General features: G+C 34.1%; 1 protein-coding gene across 1 annotated transcript; it reads right to left on the bottom strand.

The window, feature by feature from the left end:
- Nucleotides 1-11,317: 11,317 nt before the first annotated feature.
- On the bottom strand, nucleotides 11,318-12,435 carry LOC149820803 (lipid phosphate phosphatase gamma-like). The gene has a single exon (XM_089983001.1). The coding sequence runs from the start codon at nucleotides 12,167-12,169 to the stop codon at nucleotides 11,498-11,500; it is 672 nt and encodes a 223-aa protein (XP_089839127.1). The 5' UTR covers nucleotides 12,170-12,435; the 3' UTR covers nucleotides 11,318-11,497.
- Between the last annotated feature and the right edge of the window lie 6,408 nt (nucleotides 12,436-18,843).

The following is an 18,843-nucleotide window of genomic DNA, read 5'->3' as shown; positions in this document are numbered from 1 at the left end:
CCTCGTAGAATGTATAAGGCTTCAATTGCCATACTAAGCAGATGTTTGTTCATAATTGAATCACGGAGGAGTTGGTACATCATTGGTATTATCAAATTGAAGATGGAGGTTTTCAATCAATATGTTGCCAACAGGATTTGGTTGAATGTTGGGTTCCCACTTCTTCCTATGGTGGGAAGATCAGAAGGTATAGTGGTTTTGTGGAAGGAAGGCTTGTAAGGTGCCAATGTTGTCGATGTTCCAATTCTCATTGCTCTTGAAGGTGAAACTTTATAATTAGGAGAGCACCATCAACGTGCCATGCGATACTCGTTCGCAATTTCGCAATTATCGGATTTCTACAAATTTTATAATTTGTGCAAGTGATCACGCAAAACTTATCACGAGTTTTGCAAATTTTTTCGAAATTTTATAATCTTTTTTGGAATATCGCAAAGGGGACATCCTGTCTGCGGGGTCTAGACTGAAGTGGGATCATGCCAAAGGGGTATTGTCATTTTGATGAATTTATATACAGAGTAGCAATAACTGCCAACATTCTGACAGCTTGACTATTGTCTCTCCTTATCTTGGTCGAAGTCCTGAAGGGGTGGGTTATGGTAGTCCTAGGTCTAGAAGACATAGGCTTGCTAAGAGAACTGCACAGTCGGCAAGCCCTTTCTGTTTAGGGGTCTAAGGACAATAAAACTGATGAATAAAAGTAGCTAGAGAGGAAGATAGGGATTCTCTACAATGACACTCTACAACAATGCAAAGGGTCAGAGTTTCCTTCCTTTAGAAAAGGAAGCAAGCAAGCTTGTGATGTTTGGCTAGTTCATATGCAGAGCAATGGGAATGATTTGTGGCCCAAAGATGCATTTGTATGTTCCCTACTCTTAATTGTCTCACAAGAATTAGGTGACAGATATGAACCATTTGTTACAATAGTATGTGCTAAGCCACCTACATTTTTTTGAGTTACATTCCCATGTCATTGCATCATGAAATTACTGTTTCCAAAAATGTGCGACCAGCAATTCATCCACAATAACATTGGACATCACATGTTATTGATAAATAATAATGCTGCCCAAAATTTTAAAGAAAGACCAGGAATGGGCAAAGGTGGTAGATTGTTTAATGGCTTTCAAGGTCGTGGGTGTGGAAGGAGTAGCAATTATGCTGGTTGCAGGAATTATAATAAGATGGGATGCAAACTAACAGGGGATGCGAGAATTATAATAAATTGGGATGTCATCATCAAATACAGATAAGACTACAACTGAGAGCTTTATGTCATCCAGGATGAATCTCAGAAGAGATTTCAGCCTCTTATTATGTCATGTTAGTTTAAAGTCAATAAGGATGTCTATTTTTGGCACCACCAGTTAGGTCACTATTCTTTGGAGTCATTGAGTAAATTATGTAGAAAGGGGTTGATTCCTGATGCAGTTAGTTGCTCGGTTTATCTTTTTTTATTTGCCATTTGTTAGGTCAACATGTAAAGCTACCTTTTCCTTCAAGCAATAAAAGAACGCCTTCTACTTTTGAACTAGTCCGTTCTAATGTTTGGGGTTCTACTCTCACACGCTCTTTAATGGGTACATCTCATTATGTTATTTTCGTAGATGACTAATTCTAACTTCACATGGACTTGATTCCTTAAACATAAATCAGAAATCTTTTGCAATTTTAAGAAATTTAAACCCTATATCGAGAAAAGTTTCTGAAAAGGTATTTATAACTTCCCTTCTCATGGAGAGGGAGAATATACATCCAATGAATTTAAGAAGCATTTAAGAGACAATAGAATGAAACCTCTATCTTGCCTGGACACCACCAAACAGAATGGAATGGTAGAAATAGGCATATTAATGAGATTGGATTAGCATTGTTGTATATTAGTGGAATGCCTAAGATATTCTAGACTAGGGCTTTCCATAGCAGTTTATCTTAATCAACTTCTTAGTAAAGGACTGAATGATGAGTCACCAATCAAACTGCTTAAGTTACAACCTGATTATTCTATTTTGAAAAGCTTAGTTGTGTGTGCTATGTACATGTTGATGATGCACATAGAAAGAAGCCTGACCCCAAGTAAAAAATATATGTATTAGCTAGCTACTTTAATGTTCATAAAGGGTATAAGTTTTATTCTTCAAGGAGAAGAAGATATCTTAATATCTAAAGTGACATTTGGTAAAACCAAGGTTGTCAATCGAGGAAGCGGGAGCAGAAACCGGCTCGGGAGCAAGAAGCGAGAAGCGTGGAATGACTTAGAAGCAAACCGAAAATCCTCTTGGAAGCGAGAAGAGAAGCGACTTAGGAATCGAACCAGGATTCAAAGAGGAAACTAAGAGGGAAGCGACCTAGGATTCGAGTGGGAAGCCAAAGGGAATTGAACATGAAACGAAAACGTAACTATTTTTTCTTATTTTATCAAAATATAAAATTTATGTTATCATTGACAAAATAAAACATGAGTAAATAACATTAAAATCTATTAATCTCAAAACTGAATCATATATGCAAGTGCAACAATTTAACAAATGCATCATGTTGCAAGCATTTAATAATTAATACATAAAAAAATCATATTCCATATTCCACAATCCATTAAACAAGAATTTAAGAACTACTAAAATAATAAAAACATTATCAAGTTACTGGTAGTAAAAGTATAAGCTATAGAAAACTAGTAAATTTGATTACAATGTGTATTGTGTGCAAATTAAAGGTTAGTAATAACTTGAATTCAATGGCTAGATTTGCATCTTTATTGCCCTTTCAAAAATCAAAAGTGTTAATACTATTTCTAGCACTATCAATTAACTACTGATCAGTGTCCCAATTTGATCAAACATCAGCATCTAATAAAGCAATCTAAGCATGTATGATTAAGAGAACATGATTAAATTTCAGAGATTCATACCAAAGTTTTAACTTAAATGAACAAAACTTTTAAGCTATGTAACATACATTGATGATGTTTTGAAAATATTGCAATTTTCTAACAATATCATCACAAAGACACAAACTGGTGCATCCCGAAAATTTTACCTAGAGAGCGAAAAAGAGGGATAGACAGAGCGAGCAAGAGAGAGAGAGAGAGAGAGAGAGAGAGTACCTGAGAACACCCATGGAGGTCGCTGGAGGTTGAGAACGAGAGAGGGAGAGAGTTGAGAATTGGGAAACGAAAACCCCAAACCCTACTAGATTTAGGTTTTCATATTTCACAAAAAAATTAAAATAACCAATTTTCCCTTTTAAAAAATAGTGTTTCTTTTATCTTTTGGGTAAAAGAAAATACTAAAAGGTAAAACTGTCCAAGCACCCCAAAAAAAGGAAATGTGTGTTTCCGATAAAAGGGAAGTGAGCTTCCCATTTAAAAGGGCCGCTTCCCCGAGCGTTTCGGAAGCACCACGTTTCTTGCTTTCGAAACATGTTTCAGTGAAGTGTGCTTCCCCGAGAGCTATAGTGTTTCTGATAACCCTGGGTAAAACTAGATTTATTGAGAGATATTGATGTAGGTCTTAACGAAAAGAGGCAAGAAGTTAAAAATAAACCATTCTTTATTTGTGGTTCATTGACTAAGGATAAAGTTAATGGCATAATGTAGGTACCAAGCCATCCCAAGAAAGAGTTTATGAAGCACTTTGATTATGAAGATAATGTCGAAACTGAAAATGGTGAACGTGTCTTTAGACAAGCGAAGAGATGAGCTCACAAAATAATTTGCCTATAAGGACCAAAGTGGCAGATCATGCTAAAGACATCATAGTATATCACAGAAGAACACAAGAAGAAATTTGTGATGGTAGAATGGCATATGATTTAGTTGAGCAGTCAATGATGGATAATTCCACATGCAAAGACACATGAGAGCTCTAAAAGTTGAGAAATAATAGTAAAATTGAGAAGGGCCACAAGTGTAAGACATCCCATTGATAGATTTTTACCTTATAAAAGATTTTCAAATGAATTTCAGGTTTTTTCAGAGAGGCCTTTAAAGTAAAAAAAAAAACCACTTTGGGGTAACTAAAAGTAAAAAATGGATAGATCAATGGTCAAAGAAATAGAATCTATGATACATTTGAATAACATTTGGATTATAGTGAAAAGACCTGAATAAGAATGTTGTAGGCTGTAAATGGGTATATACGGTGAAATACAACTCTGATGAAAGTTTTAAATGATAAAAGGCGAGGCTTATTCAAAGGGATAAGACCGACAACATGGGATAGATTATAAAGACGTTCAACTCGGTTGTCAAAATTGTAAAAGGATTGTGTTATTTCAATGTTTGATTGGTCTCTTTTTCAATTGGATGTAAAAAATGCACTTTTGCATAGAGATATGAAATAAGAAGTTTACATGGAGCAATCATTAGGCATATATCAAGTGGATCCAAAAAGGTATATGTGCAAGCTCAATAGATCCATATATAGGCTGAAAGAAGTGTCTCAGTGTTTCTTCAATGCAATAAATGAGTGGGGATTCATAAAGGTACCTATAGATAATTCTTTATTCTTGTATCGCAGGCAGCAAGGTGTAGTTATACTTTCATGTGAGAAAGTCAAATAAGTGCAGAAGGCGAATTTTGTTCATCAGAACATTACTTTGAGGTTCAAACACCTTTCAATTGGACTTTGGTACTTGACAACCATCCAGACGCTAAAATTGAAAGAAAGGCAGATACAGTGACATAACTGGAGCACAATTAAAACTTGATCACTTGAAGAGGACACGAATGTTGAATTCTTAGCCACATCTCAAAAAAGCAATAGAGAAGGGAACATACAATTTTGAAGCAATATCCAATCTTAGTAAAATACCACAAAAGTTATAGGAGATTTAAGGATATCTCTCAGTTGCAAAATCTGTGTGTTGTGAAGCAAGTGTGCTAGTTCATGCACATCCCAAGATTCAATTATATGAAAGTCATAAAAAAGAATATGATGGGACACAAAGCAGCAAGAAATAATGGTTTAAATGAGCCATAAAAAATGAACAATGTGATGATGATTTATCTCTCTTGATGCAGATTTAAGTGAGGAACACAAAAGGAGGAGGCCTATATTGAACACAGGATATTGAAAGGCAACCTAGTCCGGTTGAATAAGATAGCTGGATGGGTAAAGTTGCACTATCATGTCCGTGGCATCTCAAATTTGAAGCTCAGATGGGGCTATCCCCCTCCTTGACTAAAAAAAAAGGGCATCCTAATTTCTAAGATTAGAAACAGAAAGCAGTTATTGCGATAAATCTGAAAGTTGAATATCATGTGACAACCTTAAAGGCAGGGCAGTGTTGTGAAAAGCATTGAGGCGTAGCGAGGCGCTCCACCAAAAATCGAGGCGAGGCGTAAGCCTCGAGGCACAAAGCGTAAGCCTCAAATTTTTTTTTGAAAACTTTAAAAAAATTATAAAAAATATCTAAAAATATAAATAAAGAAATGCTTTATTGATGAAATAACAACCAATAAGAAATAGAAAATCTCAAATAAGTACTAAAAAATATGAGATTAACATATAAAAGTAACTAAAATATGATTATATAACTGAAAAATATATGAGATTAACAAAAAAAAGTTAAAATATACTAAGAAACTAACTGGAAAATATATGAGATTAACCTACAAAAGTTAAAATATATGAGATTATTCTAAAAAATATGAGATTAACATATAAAATTAACTAAAAAAATGATTACATAACTGGAAAATATATGAGATTAACCAACAAAAGATAAAATATACTAAAAAACCGATTACATAACTGGAAAATATATGAGATTAACCAACAAAAGTTAAAATATATGAGATTATTCTAAAAAATATGAGATTAACATATAAAAGTAACTAAAAACTGATTAAATAACTGGAAAATATATGAGATTTGATGAGTTGTGGAGCCTGATTCAGAGTGTTTGCCCTTGCAGGAAGGGGGGTCCGGGGGCTCCCTCCTGGCGCGGGTCATGGGGGGCAGCGCCCCCCGAAAGAATTTTTTTTTGGGCTTATGTTTGAGACCCGGTTTCTTATGGATCAGACCCAGTTTATTGTTTCCTTCGGTTGTTTCTTGCTCGCGGTTTTCGTAACAAGATTAACCAACAAAAGTTAAAATATACTAAGAAACTGATTACATAACTGAAAAATATATAAGATAACCTACAAAAGTTAAAATATATGAGTTTATTCTAAAAAATATGAGATTAACATATAAAAGTAACTAAAAAAATGATTACATAACTGAAAAAATATATGAGATTAACCAACAAAAGTTAAAAATGTATAAAATATACGAGATTAACCAACAAAAGTTAAAATATAGTAATATACTAAGAAACTAATTACATAACTAAAATAACTGGAAAATATATGAGATTAACCTACAAAAATATTTTTTATTATGTCTTAGAAGTCTTGTTGTAAAAAAAAAAAATTTTGCGCCTTGAGGCACAGAGGGCCACGCCTCAAGGTGAGGCGCGCCTTTTTCGCCTCAAAGCGCGTTTTTGATAACACTGAGGCAGGGCAACATAGATAAGAAGGCTACTCACAGTTTTTAATATAAATTATGCAGTATCATGTATTATAATGGCAAAACTGCATTGAAAATTTTCAGTGAATCCAAAAACTACTTGGCAGGTCAAACACATCATGAACAACAACAACAACAACTACGCCTTCATCCCAAAATAATTGGGGTCGGCGATATGAACCAAAAAAGAAAATCATTATGGGTCTTCCACATGAATCCTTCTCCTCCAATCATTTCTATCCAATGCCATGTCCTTGGTGAGGTTCAAAGCATTCATATCCTTTCCTATCACCTCCATCCATGTCTTCCTAGGCCTACCCCGACCTCTTTTAACTAATATATTTTCCCATTTCTCCATCCTTCTAACTGGAGCATCATTAGGCCTTCGCCGAATATGTCCAAACCACCGTAAACGATTCTCTCTCATCATCGAATGAAAATATTAAAATTTGTTTAAATAGATGCAAATGGCTGATACATTAGCGACAAAATTCATGAAAATCTACATCAAGTGTTCAAATGTAAGATTTTTATGTTAACAGAACATGCAAATTTCTGTGGGGCAAAAGGCACAGTTTTGATTCGTGTAGTATTTTCATGAATTAATTTTTTTTTCTTAAAGATACAATTGATTATCATAATGTTATCAACTTATCACACTTCATAGAAATCACTGAAATGAAAGAATGACCAAGAAAAAATTCCATCCTCTCTGTCTTTCTCCAGCTCAAATTAACTCTCTAACATAAATATCTAGTCCTTAAGGCTACCTTTTTTGTGTGACTGGAGGCAGTGCTTTCTAGGGCAAGATGTCTATTTTATGTGGCCCAAGTTTCCAAGCACAAACATTGGATCTCCTTTTCTCAAGTAAATGAATCCCCTTGTCAGTTACTTTCCCAGAGAGGATCTACATTTTTGTATATATGCAATTTACAAAACAGCTGTTCTATGTCAGCTGAACAAGTACCAAGATATTTATGTACCTCCGGCACCAAACACATAGAAACATGTAAATCTAACATGAGAGTGTATCCGAAACAGTTGAGGAGGAAAAGGATAGAGAGTAAAAGATAATGCAGAATCTAAAGCAGTTTTGGTGTAAGATCTGGTTAGCAATCACCTTATTGCATAAGCTGTTAATAAGAGTCATTCAGGTTCTTCACTACCAGTCACATACAAAGAGTAGGTGGTACCTGCCTACCAGTTTTTTAGCCTACCGTCAGCCTACAGAGCTTTTAAAGGTTTTTCCATGTTTTCCTTAAATCTGACCGTACAGATGTGTTATACATGCTTGATTTTATAGGAATCGACTCTTGGATCATCAGATTCCAACATGTAGGTAGGTTCTTATAAGGTTTAAAAATCAACGATCTAAGATTTTCATAAATATTCAAGGCTTAAAAAACCATGTTTTTTATCCAAAAAACATGATACAAGTGTTGTTTCTTAGCAAATCGACCATGACAAACACATCTGCAGGGTCAGAATTGTGGAAAACACCTGTTCGCTTGTGGTACATCATCCAATCGACCATGACGACACTTTTATACGATAGAGACCTGCTAGTATATCATTTGCATATTGTATGCGAAGAAATTTAACAGTTGGTGCGCTTAAAAAGGAGAAAGTGGTTGTTGTCCCTGAAAATTATTCATTGAGTCATTTTATTACCCCATAGACTATATGAACTGTGAAATTAATAGAAAAACTGCATAATCATACAAGATTCAAGTGGTTTTATTACCCCTCAAAAATGAATTTTCTCATACATATATTCATTATATTCATTAAAAAATAAACACGTTCATCCATATATTCATTCATTCATTCAAAAATTGACCTGCTCATGCATATATTAATTCATTCATTCACCTGCTTATGCATATATTCATTCATTCAAAAATGAACCTACTCATGCATATATTCGTTCATTCATTCATTCATTCATTCAGAAATTGACCTGCTCATCAATATATTCATTCCTTCGTTAAAAAATTGACCTGCTCATACGTATATTCATTCATTCATTCAAAAAATGAACATGTTCTTACATATATTCGTTTAAAAATGAACATGCTCATACATATATTCATACCTATATTCATTTTATTCATTCAAAAATGAACATGCCCATCCACGTATATTCATTCCATTCATTAAAAAATGAACCAACTCGTATAATCATTCATTCATTTATTCAAAATGACCATGCTCATCCATATATTCATTCCATTTATTTTTGTATCATTGCGACTTTAGATTATTGTTCAAAACTTGAAAGAATTGAGCTAGAAAAACCTTGTAGATCATTTTTGAAGGAATAGATAAATTAGATACCAAAAAGCAAGAAAAAAATGAGTCAGAAAAGCTTGTTCATCCTGGGTTGTCCATTTATCCATATGATGAATTGTAGGTCGATGGTAGGGTGCGTTCAGCATATAATATCTCAAATTAAATGATAATACACACTTCTAAAATTTTCAACCCTTGCAAATAGACAATTATCACTGAATCTTTGGATATAGCTGACACAATTAAATGCTTATGAAAGACTAGATACTGATAAAACAATTTCAAATGTTTGCACAAAAATGCATTTCAAAAGCAACACCTTTGAATGTTGTAATCATTCCATAGAAGAATACAAAGTGATCACCACGGGGCAACAATGAAGCCAAAATAAAAACAAAAACAAAAAATATAAACTTTGAAACAGAAAATAGCAAAGGTTGCAGGCTATGTCACCTGGGTACAGGTGCCGGGTATGCGTACGGAGGATACGATACCGCAATTCCAAAAAATGTGGGTACGAGACACAGCTATATATACATCACATAAATACAAAATAAACTGAATATAATCTAAATATATATGCTATATCTAAAATATATATTATATACTGAAAATATAAAGTTATAAACTGAAAATATAATTATAAATTATAAATTATAAATTAAATACAAACTTGTATGTACAAAGGGTAAAATGGTGTGTCCGGGTGTCGACACGTGTCGACAGAGGTACGGAGGGCAAAATGAAGTGTCTGGGTACCATAGGTTGCAGGGAAACCAGACAAAGATATCTGGGAATTTGAATTGGTTAAGTTTTGTCCCTATACATTTTCTATTGTTTAGCATTTGAGCTTGACACTTGAGCATTTCCATGAGTAGATGACTCAAGCACAATATTGCTGGCTATCACAAAATTTTCCAGAAAAAATACAACACCTTACAAAACTCCCAGCTACAACCCACAGCAGCAAGATAAATCCTCAATGCAATACCACACACATAATCACGGACATAAAAACAATCATGATACTTGGATTCTCAAGTATGGAAGTGAGTTAATGAAATAAAACAGTCGCTAACAAACAACATTTTTATAAAGTAATAGAGCCCTTGGAAAAACATAACATTTGCTTTCCATCTACCAACATATATTTTAGCAACCAAGACTCTCAACATCTCCAATTCATCAAGGGGCATTCAAATGTCTTTCATTCTCAGACCAGAGGATGGAGAGAGAGAGAGAGAGAGTATCTCACATGAAAGAAAGCAAAAAAAATGAATAATTTTGACGCACCGCTAAAGGTCTCAACGGTGTTTTGATCTTTGTTGGTGGTTTTGCTTTTGTGCTTCGAAAGCGCCGCTAAAGGTCCTTTTAATACAGGCGTGTGTTGAGCGTCCATCATGTGTGCATGATGGATGCCCAGCACGCATCCATTTGCATCAAGCACAAAGGTGGTCAGGCAGCTACCACTTTCTCTCTCTCTCTCTCTCTCTCTATATATATATATATATATATATATATATATATATATGTGTGTGTGTGTGTGTGTGTGTGTGTGTGTGTGTGTGTGTGTGTGTGTGTGTGTGTCGGGGGGGGGGGGGGGGGGGTGTCAGGGGCACTAGAGTATGAGAATTGAAAATATGATAACTAAAGTGTGAGCTGAGATTTTCACGAGTGTTTTCTTCCCTTAAATATGACAATATGGGTGTGATTTATATGCTTGGTTTTAAAGGGAACAGATCTTTATTCATCTGATTGTGATGCATAAGCAGCATTTTAAGGCTTGAAAATTGATGGCTCAAAATTTTTGTAAATATTCAAGCATTCAAATTTCGTGTTTCTTTGCCGAAAAAGCATGATTTGACAATCTATCCCTAGCAAATGGACCATGTTGAACACATCTGCAGGGTTGGATTTGCAAAAAAAAATTATCAGAATTGCCTAGTTCACACTACTTTTCATATTTCCAATTCTCATATTCTAGTGACCATATATATATATATATATATATATATATAGTGCTAAATGAAACATGCTAAATGAGTTTTGTTGCTTTTCTAGTATTTTTTAGCAGTTCTGACCCCATAAATGTGTTGAGCATGGTCGATTTACTGGGAATCTACACCTGGAACATGTGTTTTTGATGAAAATTTTGATTTTTGAAGTCTCAAAAGTTTACAAAGATTTTGGACTGTTGATTTTTCGAACCTTATAAAAATCTACCCATGTGTTGGAATCGAACCCTTAAAGAGATGATCCCTAAAAAATCAAGTACACAGATCACATATGTACGGTCAGAATTTCAAACTAAGACGTAAAAAGCCTGAAAACCCCAATTAGCATGTTTCATTTAGCACTGATGTATTACCCTATATATATATATATATATATATATATATATATATATATATATATATATATATATATATATATATAAACAGAACAAAAGGTTCACATTAGCAATTTCTACTCTAGTCCAACAATCCCTAAGAAAGAATCCATGGAGAATGTAAACGCTACAACAAATTTTTTAAATGCCCGATTGGGTCTTTTGATTAATATCAGAGACCGTGACAAAAAGAGCATGAAAGAAAAATATATTATCAAACAAGTTGAAAAGAAAACAATATCAGAATCATGCCGTATGCTAAAATTGGGCAGACGAGAAGACAAACCCCAAGTAAATCGGTCTATTCCTTCCTCTTAAATGCCATCCTTGCGGCCCTAGCATTGTCATACTCGAACTTAAGAACATCCGGTATATGCGACGTATCTTTGATGTAAAAGAACCGCCCAATTGCACTCTCTTCAATCGCTGGGAAGTACATTACAAGCACCGAATTCACCAACCAGAACCAGATCCCACCGAGGATGATCCCGAGCGCAGCTCCGGCGAAGACCTGGGCGACAGTGTGATAGCCCAGGTAAACCCTGGAATACATGGTGAGGATGGCCAGCGGCCACGGGATCAGGGCGACGACGAGGCCGTACTTGGAAATCCTGGAGGCGGCGGCTCCATTTCGGAGGTAGGTGATCTTAAGGAGGGTGAAGTAGATAGCGAAGAAGAACATGTACTGAGAATGGCTGGAAGGCCAGCCATGGGAATCGCAGGCCTCGAGCAAGGCGCAGGTCTCCGGGCGCGACTGCTGGACGGATTTCTTGATGAGCTCGTTGAGGAATTGGGAGATGACGAGGCCGAGGGCGAAGAAGATGGCCTGGAGCTCTCGACGGAAGACGAAGTGGGAGACGAAGCCGCCGAGACTGATGAAGACCGGGATCAGTGAGATCCACGCCAGTAAAAGCCCCAATTTGTCACCCCTTTGGTAGCGGACGTGCGTTAGACCAACAGCCTTCAAGGCCATCTCTCTCTCTCTCTCTCTCTCTCTCTCTCTCTCTCTCTCTCTCTCTCTCTCTCTCTCTCTCTCTCTCTCTGACTCAGAGAGACGTTTTTAGTAAAGCGTTTTTGTGCCTTTTCCTTTATTCCTTTCCCCTCTTTGGGTTTACAGAAGGGACAGAAACAGGGTGCATTTGGGAAGGAAGAGAGAGAGAGAGAATTGCAGGAGGGAGGGAGCTTTATGATTGGTGGTAGTGTTGAGGAAAGAAGAATGTGTCGACCATCTTCATCTCTCTGGCTGCATCTTTGGTTTGCGGTGCATGTTTTTTACTTGGATAAAAATTTATAATTTCTGCCTATCCAATTTCTCTGTAAGTTGGTGTGGGACCCTGTCTTTAAGGTGGGGTTTACATGAGGCAAATTTTTTTTAAGGATAATTCGATAATTTTATTTTAAAATTCTTTTTGTCGTAGACTCCTTGTACACAATCAGTAGACTCATTTGATTTAAGGAGAACAATAAAAAAAAAAAGGCGTGAAGATAAGTAATTCTTACTTGACCCCTTAAAACCTCATATCTTTAAGCAACCGTCTCAATCACACTATTTCTGAACTTGCAGTTGTCATGGCTTTATATTCAGTTTTGTTTGATGAAAGTGACATTTTTTATTACTTTTGTATATTCATAAAATCAATGAGTTACCTAAAAACATACAAAATCCCATGGTTGAATAACAATGGTTAAAATCTCTCTTCCAAAAATCAAGATTACTGTAAGCAATTAGATCCAATGGTGACAAGGAAAATAAAAGCTATGCCTTCAGAAACAAAATTCTTAATATATCTAATAATTCTGATTAGAATGTGGTAATTGACTCATCGTGTAAACTATGTGAAATATCAGGCCAAGTAATTGACAAATATGTGAGAGTTTCAATCAATATGGCGTTAGATCTTCTGACGATGTTTCAGCATTATAGATCCTTGATTTTTTTTTAAGATTTTGCCCTCTAGAGGTGTTTCAATAGTATGGATCCTTGATTTTTTTAAGATTTTAAAATAGATTTTAAAAGTATAATACTGACTTAGTACTAACAAGTTAACTTTCTTTTGTCGGGTCATGATTTTTAATGTGTGCTAAATTTGATTGTTTTGATGGTCAAAATCGCACTTAAAAGAAGGTCTTCCTTGAAAACAAGTTTTCTAACCAAGCAAATTGATTTGTTTTGGCTATAACTTTATGTTAATTTTATATTTTATATAAAATATAAATATAAATATATAGTATCTATATTTTATAATATTCTCTTAATATATATAATATTTTTATAATATATTTAATGTAGAACTTTATTAATACATATATAATCATATTTTTATATATAATATTTAAATTATATTTTATATAATATATGTAGTTATGTATAAAATATATTATATATGTATATATATATATATATATATATATATATATGCTCGCCCATGACTCAGCTGACTCGCCGTGACTCAGCCGCCGTGTGTTTCGTTAAAGCCGAGTCACACCTGATTGGTCCGGTGATTGAGCGATTTACACGCCGAGTCGAATCGAGTCAACTTGGCAAGTTTTTAAACCATGTTTTTTAATTTTTAAATACTTATTTCTTCGATAAGCTTCATACAATGAGTGGAAGCGTTTTCCGTTTTGTTTACTGTACATATTTTTTTTTACTTTCAATCAGGTGCGGTTACCAGACGTGGGAGTGAGTCAGTTGATGAGTCTATAAAAAAATGAACACTATTTTTTGAAAAGCAAAAAATCAACACTATTTTGTTCCTTTGCTTCGCCAAAGCTGGCGAACGTGTTACCAGCAGTTTGGTTATCTTTGAAGTTAGTGATCCCAGTCCAACTCAGCTATGACCTATGACTAGGTGGAATCGATGAAAGTCATTTCCCAAGTTACTCCTGTGACTCTTGGGGCATGTTTGGAAGCAAGAAAATTTTGTATAGGAAAAAAAAAATTGCCAATGAAAAGTTTTGATATAAAAATTTGTCTAAAATGAAATATTTTCATTTGTTTGTGTGCGTGAGAAAAATAAAATGTAAACCACCCTTCTCCTTTCTCCTAATCTTCCTCACCTCCTCATTTCCTTATCTTCTTCGACTTACCCTTAGTGATTAGAGATGGATGGTGGTGGTGGTGGTGGTGATGGTGAGACCGTGGAAGGAAGGGTCTTAAACAGAGAAAGAGAGGAAGAGGATTGGGCTGAACTCTTCACTTCTACCAAGAGAAAGGGCTCACAATTTTCTTAGACTTCTTTGAAGAATGTTTTCTATCAAAAAATATACTTTTTAGAAAAAAAAATCTCTAGTTTGAATGGGTCGAAAAATCATACAATTTTTTTTTTTTTACTTTGTATCAGTTTTCCTACATCTTTTTCACTTTCAAACATGCCCTTGTATTATAAGAAAACAGTTCATTTGGATGCCAACTTTAGCCCTTAAATGATGATAATAACCTTCATAATACGATTCAAAATGTTTATCGTTATCTTTCTTACCAAGTTAAATGAGTATTTTTTATCTAAAGCACAAAAAACAAACGGCTGAAAAGCAAAAACAGAAATGGTAGTGTTTGGCTTATCGTTTCATCTTGTGGATGAACTACATCCAAGCACCTTTAACAAAAACTATCATCTATTGTGCCCCTGACCTTATACAGTCAGATAAACGCTTAAGGCAAGCTGAGGTTAGGCAGACTCCCATCAGTTATTATTCAATCGTACCACTGGGGTTTTGAACCTGCAACGTCCCACCACAGGCAGACTTGCACTGACAGCTCCTACCAACCACACGAAGCCGCCGTTGGTACAGTCTCAGAAAGTTTCTGATGACCCCTGTAGAAGTGAAGCTTATTTTTGAATTTTGAAGCAAAAAGTTTACCTTTAAATAAAGTTTTTTTCTTTTAATTTAGTCCACGTTTTTGTTTTTCTTTTTTTTTTCAGCTAACTAGCCGAATACAGCCACTCAAATTTAAGGGGTGTTTGAATGGCAGTAGTATAAACATTAATATAAATAAATGCCAATACATTTCAACGCCCTAATCAATGGAGTTCACAATGAACAAGTTGCCACAATAGGTGAAGAATACATAAAAAGTCCAAAGAGGCGACTAACTTGAAAGGTTTGCTGGTTTATGAATCTCCCTTTGGAAAACTACTATAGCTAAACAGAAGTATTTAGAGTTGAAAATTTCATTTCCTATATTGCTAACCAACACATCTTGGGCTCTGTTTGGGAGCAGGGTACCGGAGGAGTTGGGAGGGGAATCGGAGACGGTTACTTGGCGTGGCAAGGTCCAAAAGGATTTGGACTGTGTTTGGAAGAAGGGAGCTAAGGGAAGCATGAATATTGGCTGGGAATCAACTTGCTCTAAATCCTAAAAACTTCAAATTTTAACTTCTCTCATAAAGATGAGGTATTTACAACTTGAATTACATATTCTCTGGATTTTCAATGTTCGATTTTTTCACCACATTTATCTCAGTAAATCCCTTATTCACAATGCCTCTTTCCTTAAACCCAATCTACTTAGTTGCACCCAAGAGGCTTTAACTATGGTTACCTACAACCAAGCATGGTCAGGAATCAAAAGGAGTTGAAAACCTAAATCCTTGAATGAGTTACTTATGCTTCAAAACAATAGAAAGAAATTAGAATTCCTTTGAAATTTATTTTTCTTGAAGTTTAATTTTTGTATTTCCTTCAACTCCTTGCAAATCCCTCCAACACTGGTTCCCAAACAAGAGTCTTAAGCAGTTTTTAGGACCTTAAACTCATGAACAATGTGGTCGTTATGAGGGTACAAACCTTCAGCTCCAAGTATCTTCTCTTTTATTATTTCTCAAACAAAATATTGCTGATTTGGCACCTGTTTGTTTCTCCCAAAAGGTCATAGGAAAAGTATAAAAACGAGGGTATGTTTTCATTGCCCTATGATTCTTGGATTTTCTCAAGATCTTGTGATTTACAATAATTGTAAATCACAATTACAACACTTTCTCAAAGTTAGTGAAGCATGTTAAGGTTGCAACTTATGATTGTGGTTGTCTGTGATTGTTTTTGCCTTGAATCATGTGAAAATTGGTCACAAGATTGATCTTGCCAGCTTTTACTTTCTCAATTGTGATTGTTCATCCCCACTTGTGACCAAAGAAAATATGCTCTTGGTGACTACTTTGCCAGAAAACGAACAGACCTTGAGCCATAAGGATATAAGCAGGGCAGAACCAAGCAGTGGATTCATAAAGGTACCTATAGATAATTCTCTATTTTTTATGGCAGGCATACTTTCATGTGGGAAAGTCAAGTAGGCGCAGAAGGCGAATTTTGTTCATCAGAACATTACTTTGAGGTTCAAACACCTTTCAATTGGACTTCGGTACTTAACCATCCAGATGCTTCTCAAGTCCCACCACTCGAACCGGAGTTTCTCATGTGCTGTCAGCAACACTTTTTATTTACTTTGGTATCTTTGGAAAATTTAAATGCAAACTGCATTATATATATATATATATATATATATATATATATATATATATATATATATATATATATATATATATATATATATATATATATATATATTTTTTGAACCTCCTTTCATGTCCACATGTGAACCCTCAAATATAGTTAAAGTCGTCAAGGAGATTAGCAACATAGTTGTACGAATGTCAGGAGATTCACCACATATTTGTACAAAGGAGGAGGTTCACAAATATATATATATATATATATATATATATATATATATATATATATATATATATATATATATATATATATATATATATATATATATATAGTGTGTGTGTGTGTGTGTGAGAGAGAGAGAGAGAGAGCGAGCATGCACACGGATGTTACGAGGAGGTTCACAAAGGGTAAAAATGTTCTAAATTTGTGAGAATAAAAATTTTGGACAAGGAAAAGATTTTGAAAAATTGTGAAACATTTTTTAAAACACCATTTTATAAGGACATTACCATCATTTTCCGTGATATCAAACTCATCCTTCAACTTGAATGCCTCAAGCAAACACCCCTAGCCAGGTATGCAGAGCCCTTAGGGCTGCAGGACGCCATCATGTTGATGCTTGCAGTTTGTTTTACAAAATGAGATGAATATTTACCAAAAAACTTTTTTATGCTTTGTTCATTTCCAAATCAAGCATGCTCATGTAAGCAGCTATTACAAGAGTACAAGCTTGAATATTTGATTTCCGCAGAAATCTAAATGAGGGTGGAAAAAGGTATATTAAAAAAAGTTACTAATAAACTATACTAACAATATGTTAAAAAAATTCAAATAGTATTAACACTCACTTTCCTCAATAAAAAAGTATTGATATACATTTATAAAACCTATTCGACTAATTCTCTAATCAAATCACCAACCAAGTAATGTTTTTCAAAATCCTCTTAATAATACATATACTGATGGTGAATAACAAGTATTTAACAAATGAATATGTAAAGTGAAAACATTGAAGTTTGTAAGCATACCAATAAAGTTAATGATGAGCCTAGTTGATTTAGTTTAGTACAACCTTTTGATAAATGAAATCCCAAGTGTGCAATATCAATCAAATGTCTACGTTACAAAAATATTTGAATGGTAAAACTACCTCCATAAAAGTATAGCAAAGACCAAAACAAATAACTTAAAAAAAAACTATAACCTTAAAATCATAACAAAATCAAACATGGAATTATGGTTATTGATAATTAAAAAACACAAAGAAAACCATACAATCATACTAGAAATCAAACATAAAATCATTGTTATTGCTTATTGAAATGCTAATCGAAAAGAAAAAATAGTAGAGGAAATTATCAAAACTCTAATTAGACATTCATGTCGTTTGAAGCAATGCAAATCAAAAACCTAAATCCTAAAAAAAATTATAGATTTCTCATCTATGCTGATTGACAAAAAAAACCTTAATATTATAACCGAAATCAAGAATTCATTACTCATTGATTCATGATTAATGCTAAATGAAAAAACAAATCACATAAAAAACCTAAAACCATAATTAAATATTAAAGTCATTTTTAAAAAAACCAAATCAAAACCCTTATTCCTACAAACATCATAAGTTATGCATTTAAGCTAATTGATGAAAAAACTAATATTCTAACCAAAATCAAATCACATAGTATTTATTGCTTCATACCTAATGATAATTAGAAACAAAACATAGAAAAACCCTAAAACCATTGTTAAACATTTATGTCATTCTAAAAAAATTAAATCAAAGCCCTAAATCTTAAGCTCTTAATAAACATTATTTATTGATATGCTAATTGAAAAAAGAAAACAAAACCCCTAATTAAATATTTATGTTATTTGAAAAACCAAAATAAGACTTTAAATCATAAAAACTCAAAGTATTTATAGATTTGGTAACCAAAACCAAACACTCATTAATGGAACCATGCTTCGTGATAATTAAAAAGAAAATAGCACAAAAAACCCTAAAACCCTAATTAAACATTCATGCCATTTGATATAACCCAAATCAATAGCCTAAACTGTAAAAAAAAATAGATTTACGTTAATTGGAAAAAATATAAAACCCCTACTATTCTAGCCAAAATCAAGCATTCACTATTCTTGCCTAAATTTAATTGAAAGAAAAAGAAAAACTCCAAAATCCTAATTGAA

Source organism: Nuphar pumila, chromosome 12 (genome assembly GCF_984573655.1).
Source record: "Nuphar pumila chromosome 12, dmNupPumi1.hap1.1, whole genome shotgun sequence".
Lineage (NCBI taxonomy): Eukaryota > Viridiplantae > Streptophyta > Magnoliopsida > Nymphaeales > Nymphaeaceae > Nuphar > Nuphar pumila.
The sequence above is the reverse complement of the archived record's forward strand: the minus strand, read 5'-3'. Positions and strand labels throughout refer to the sequence as shown.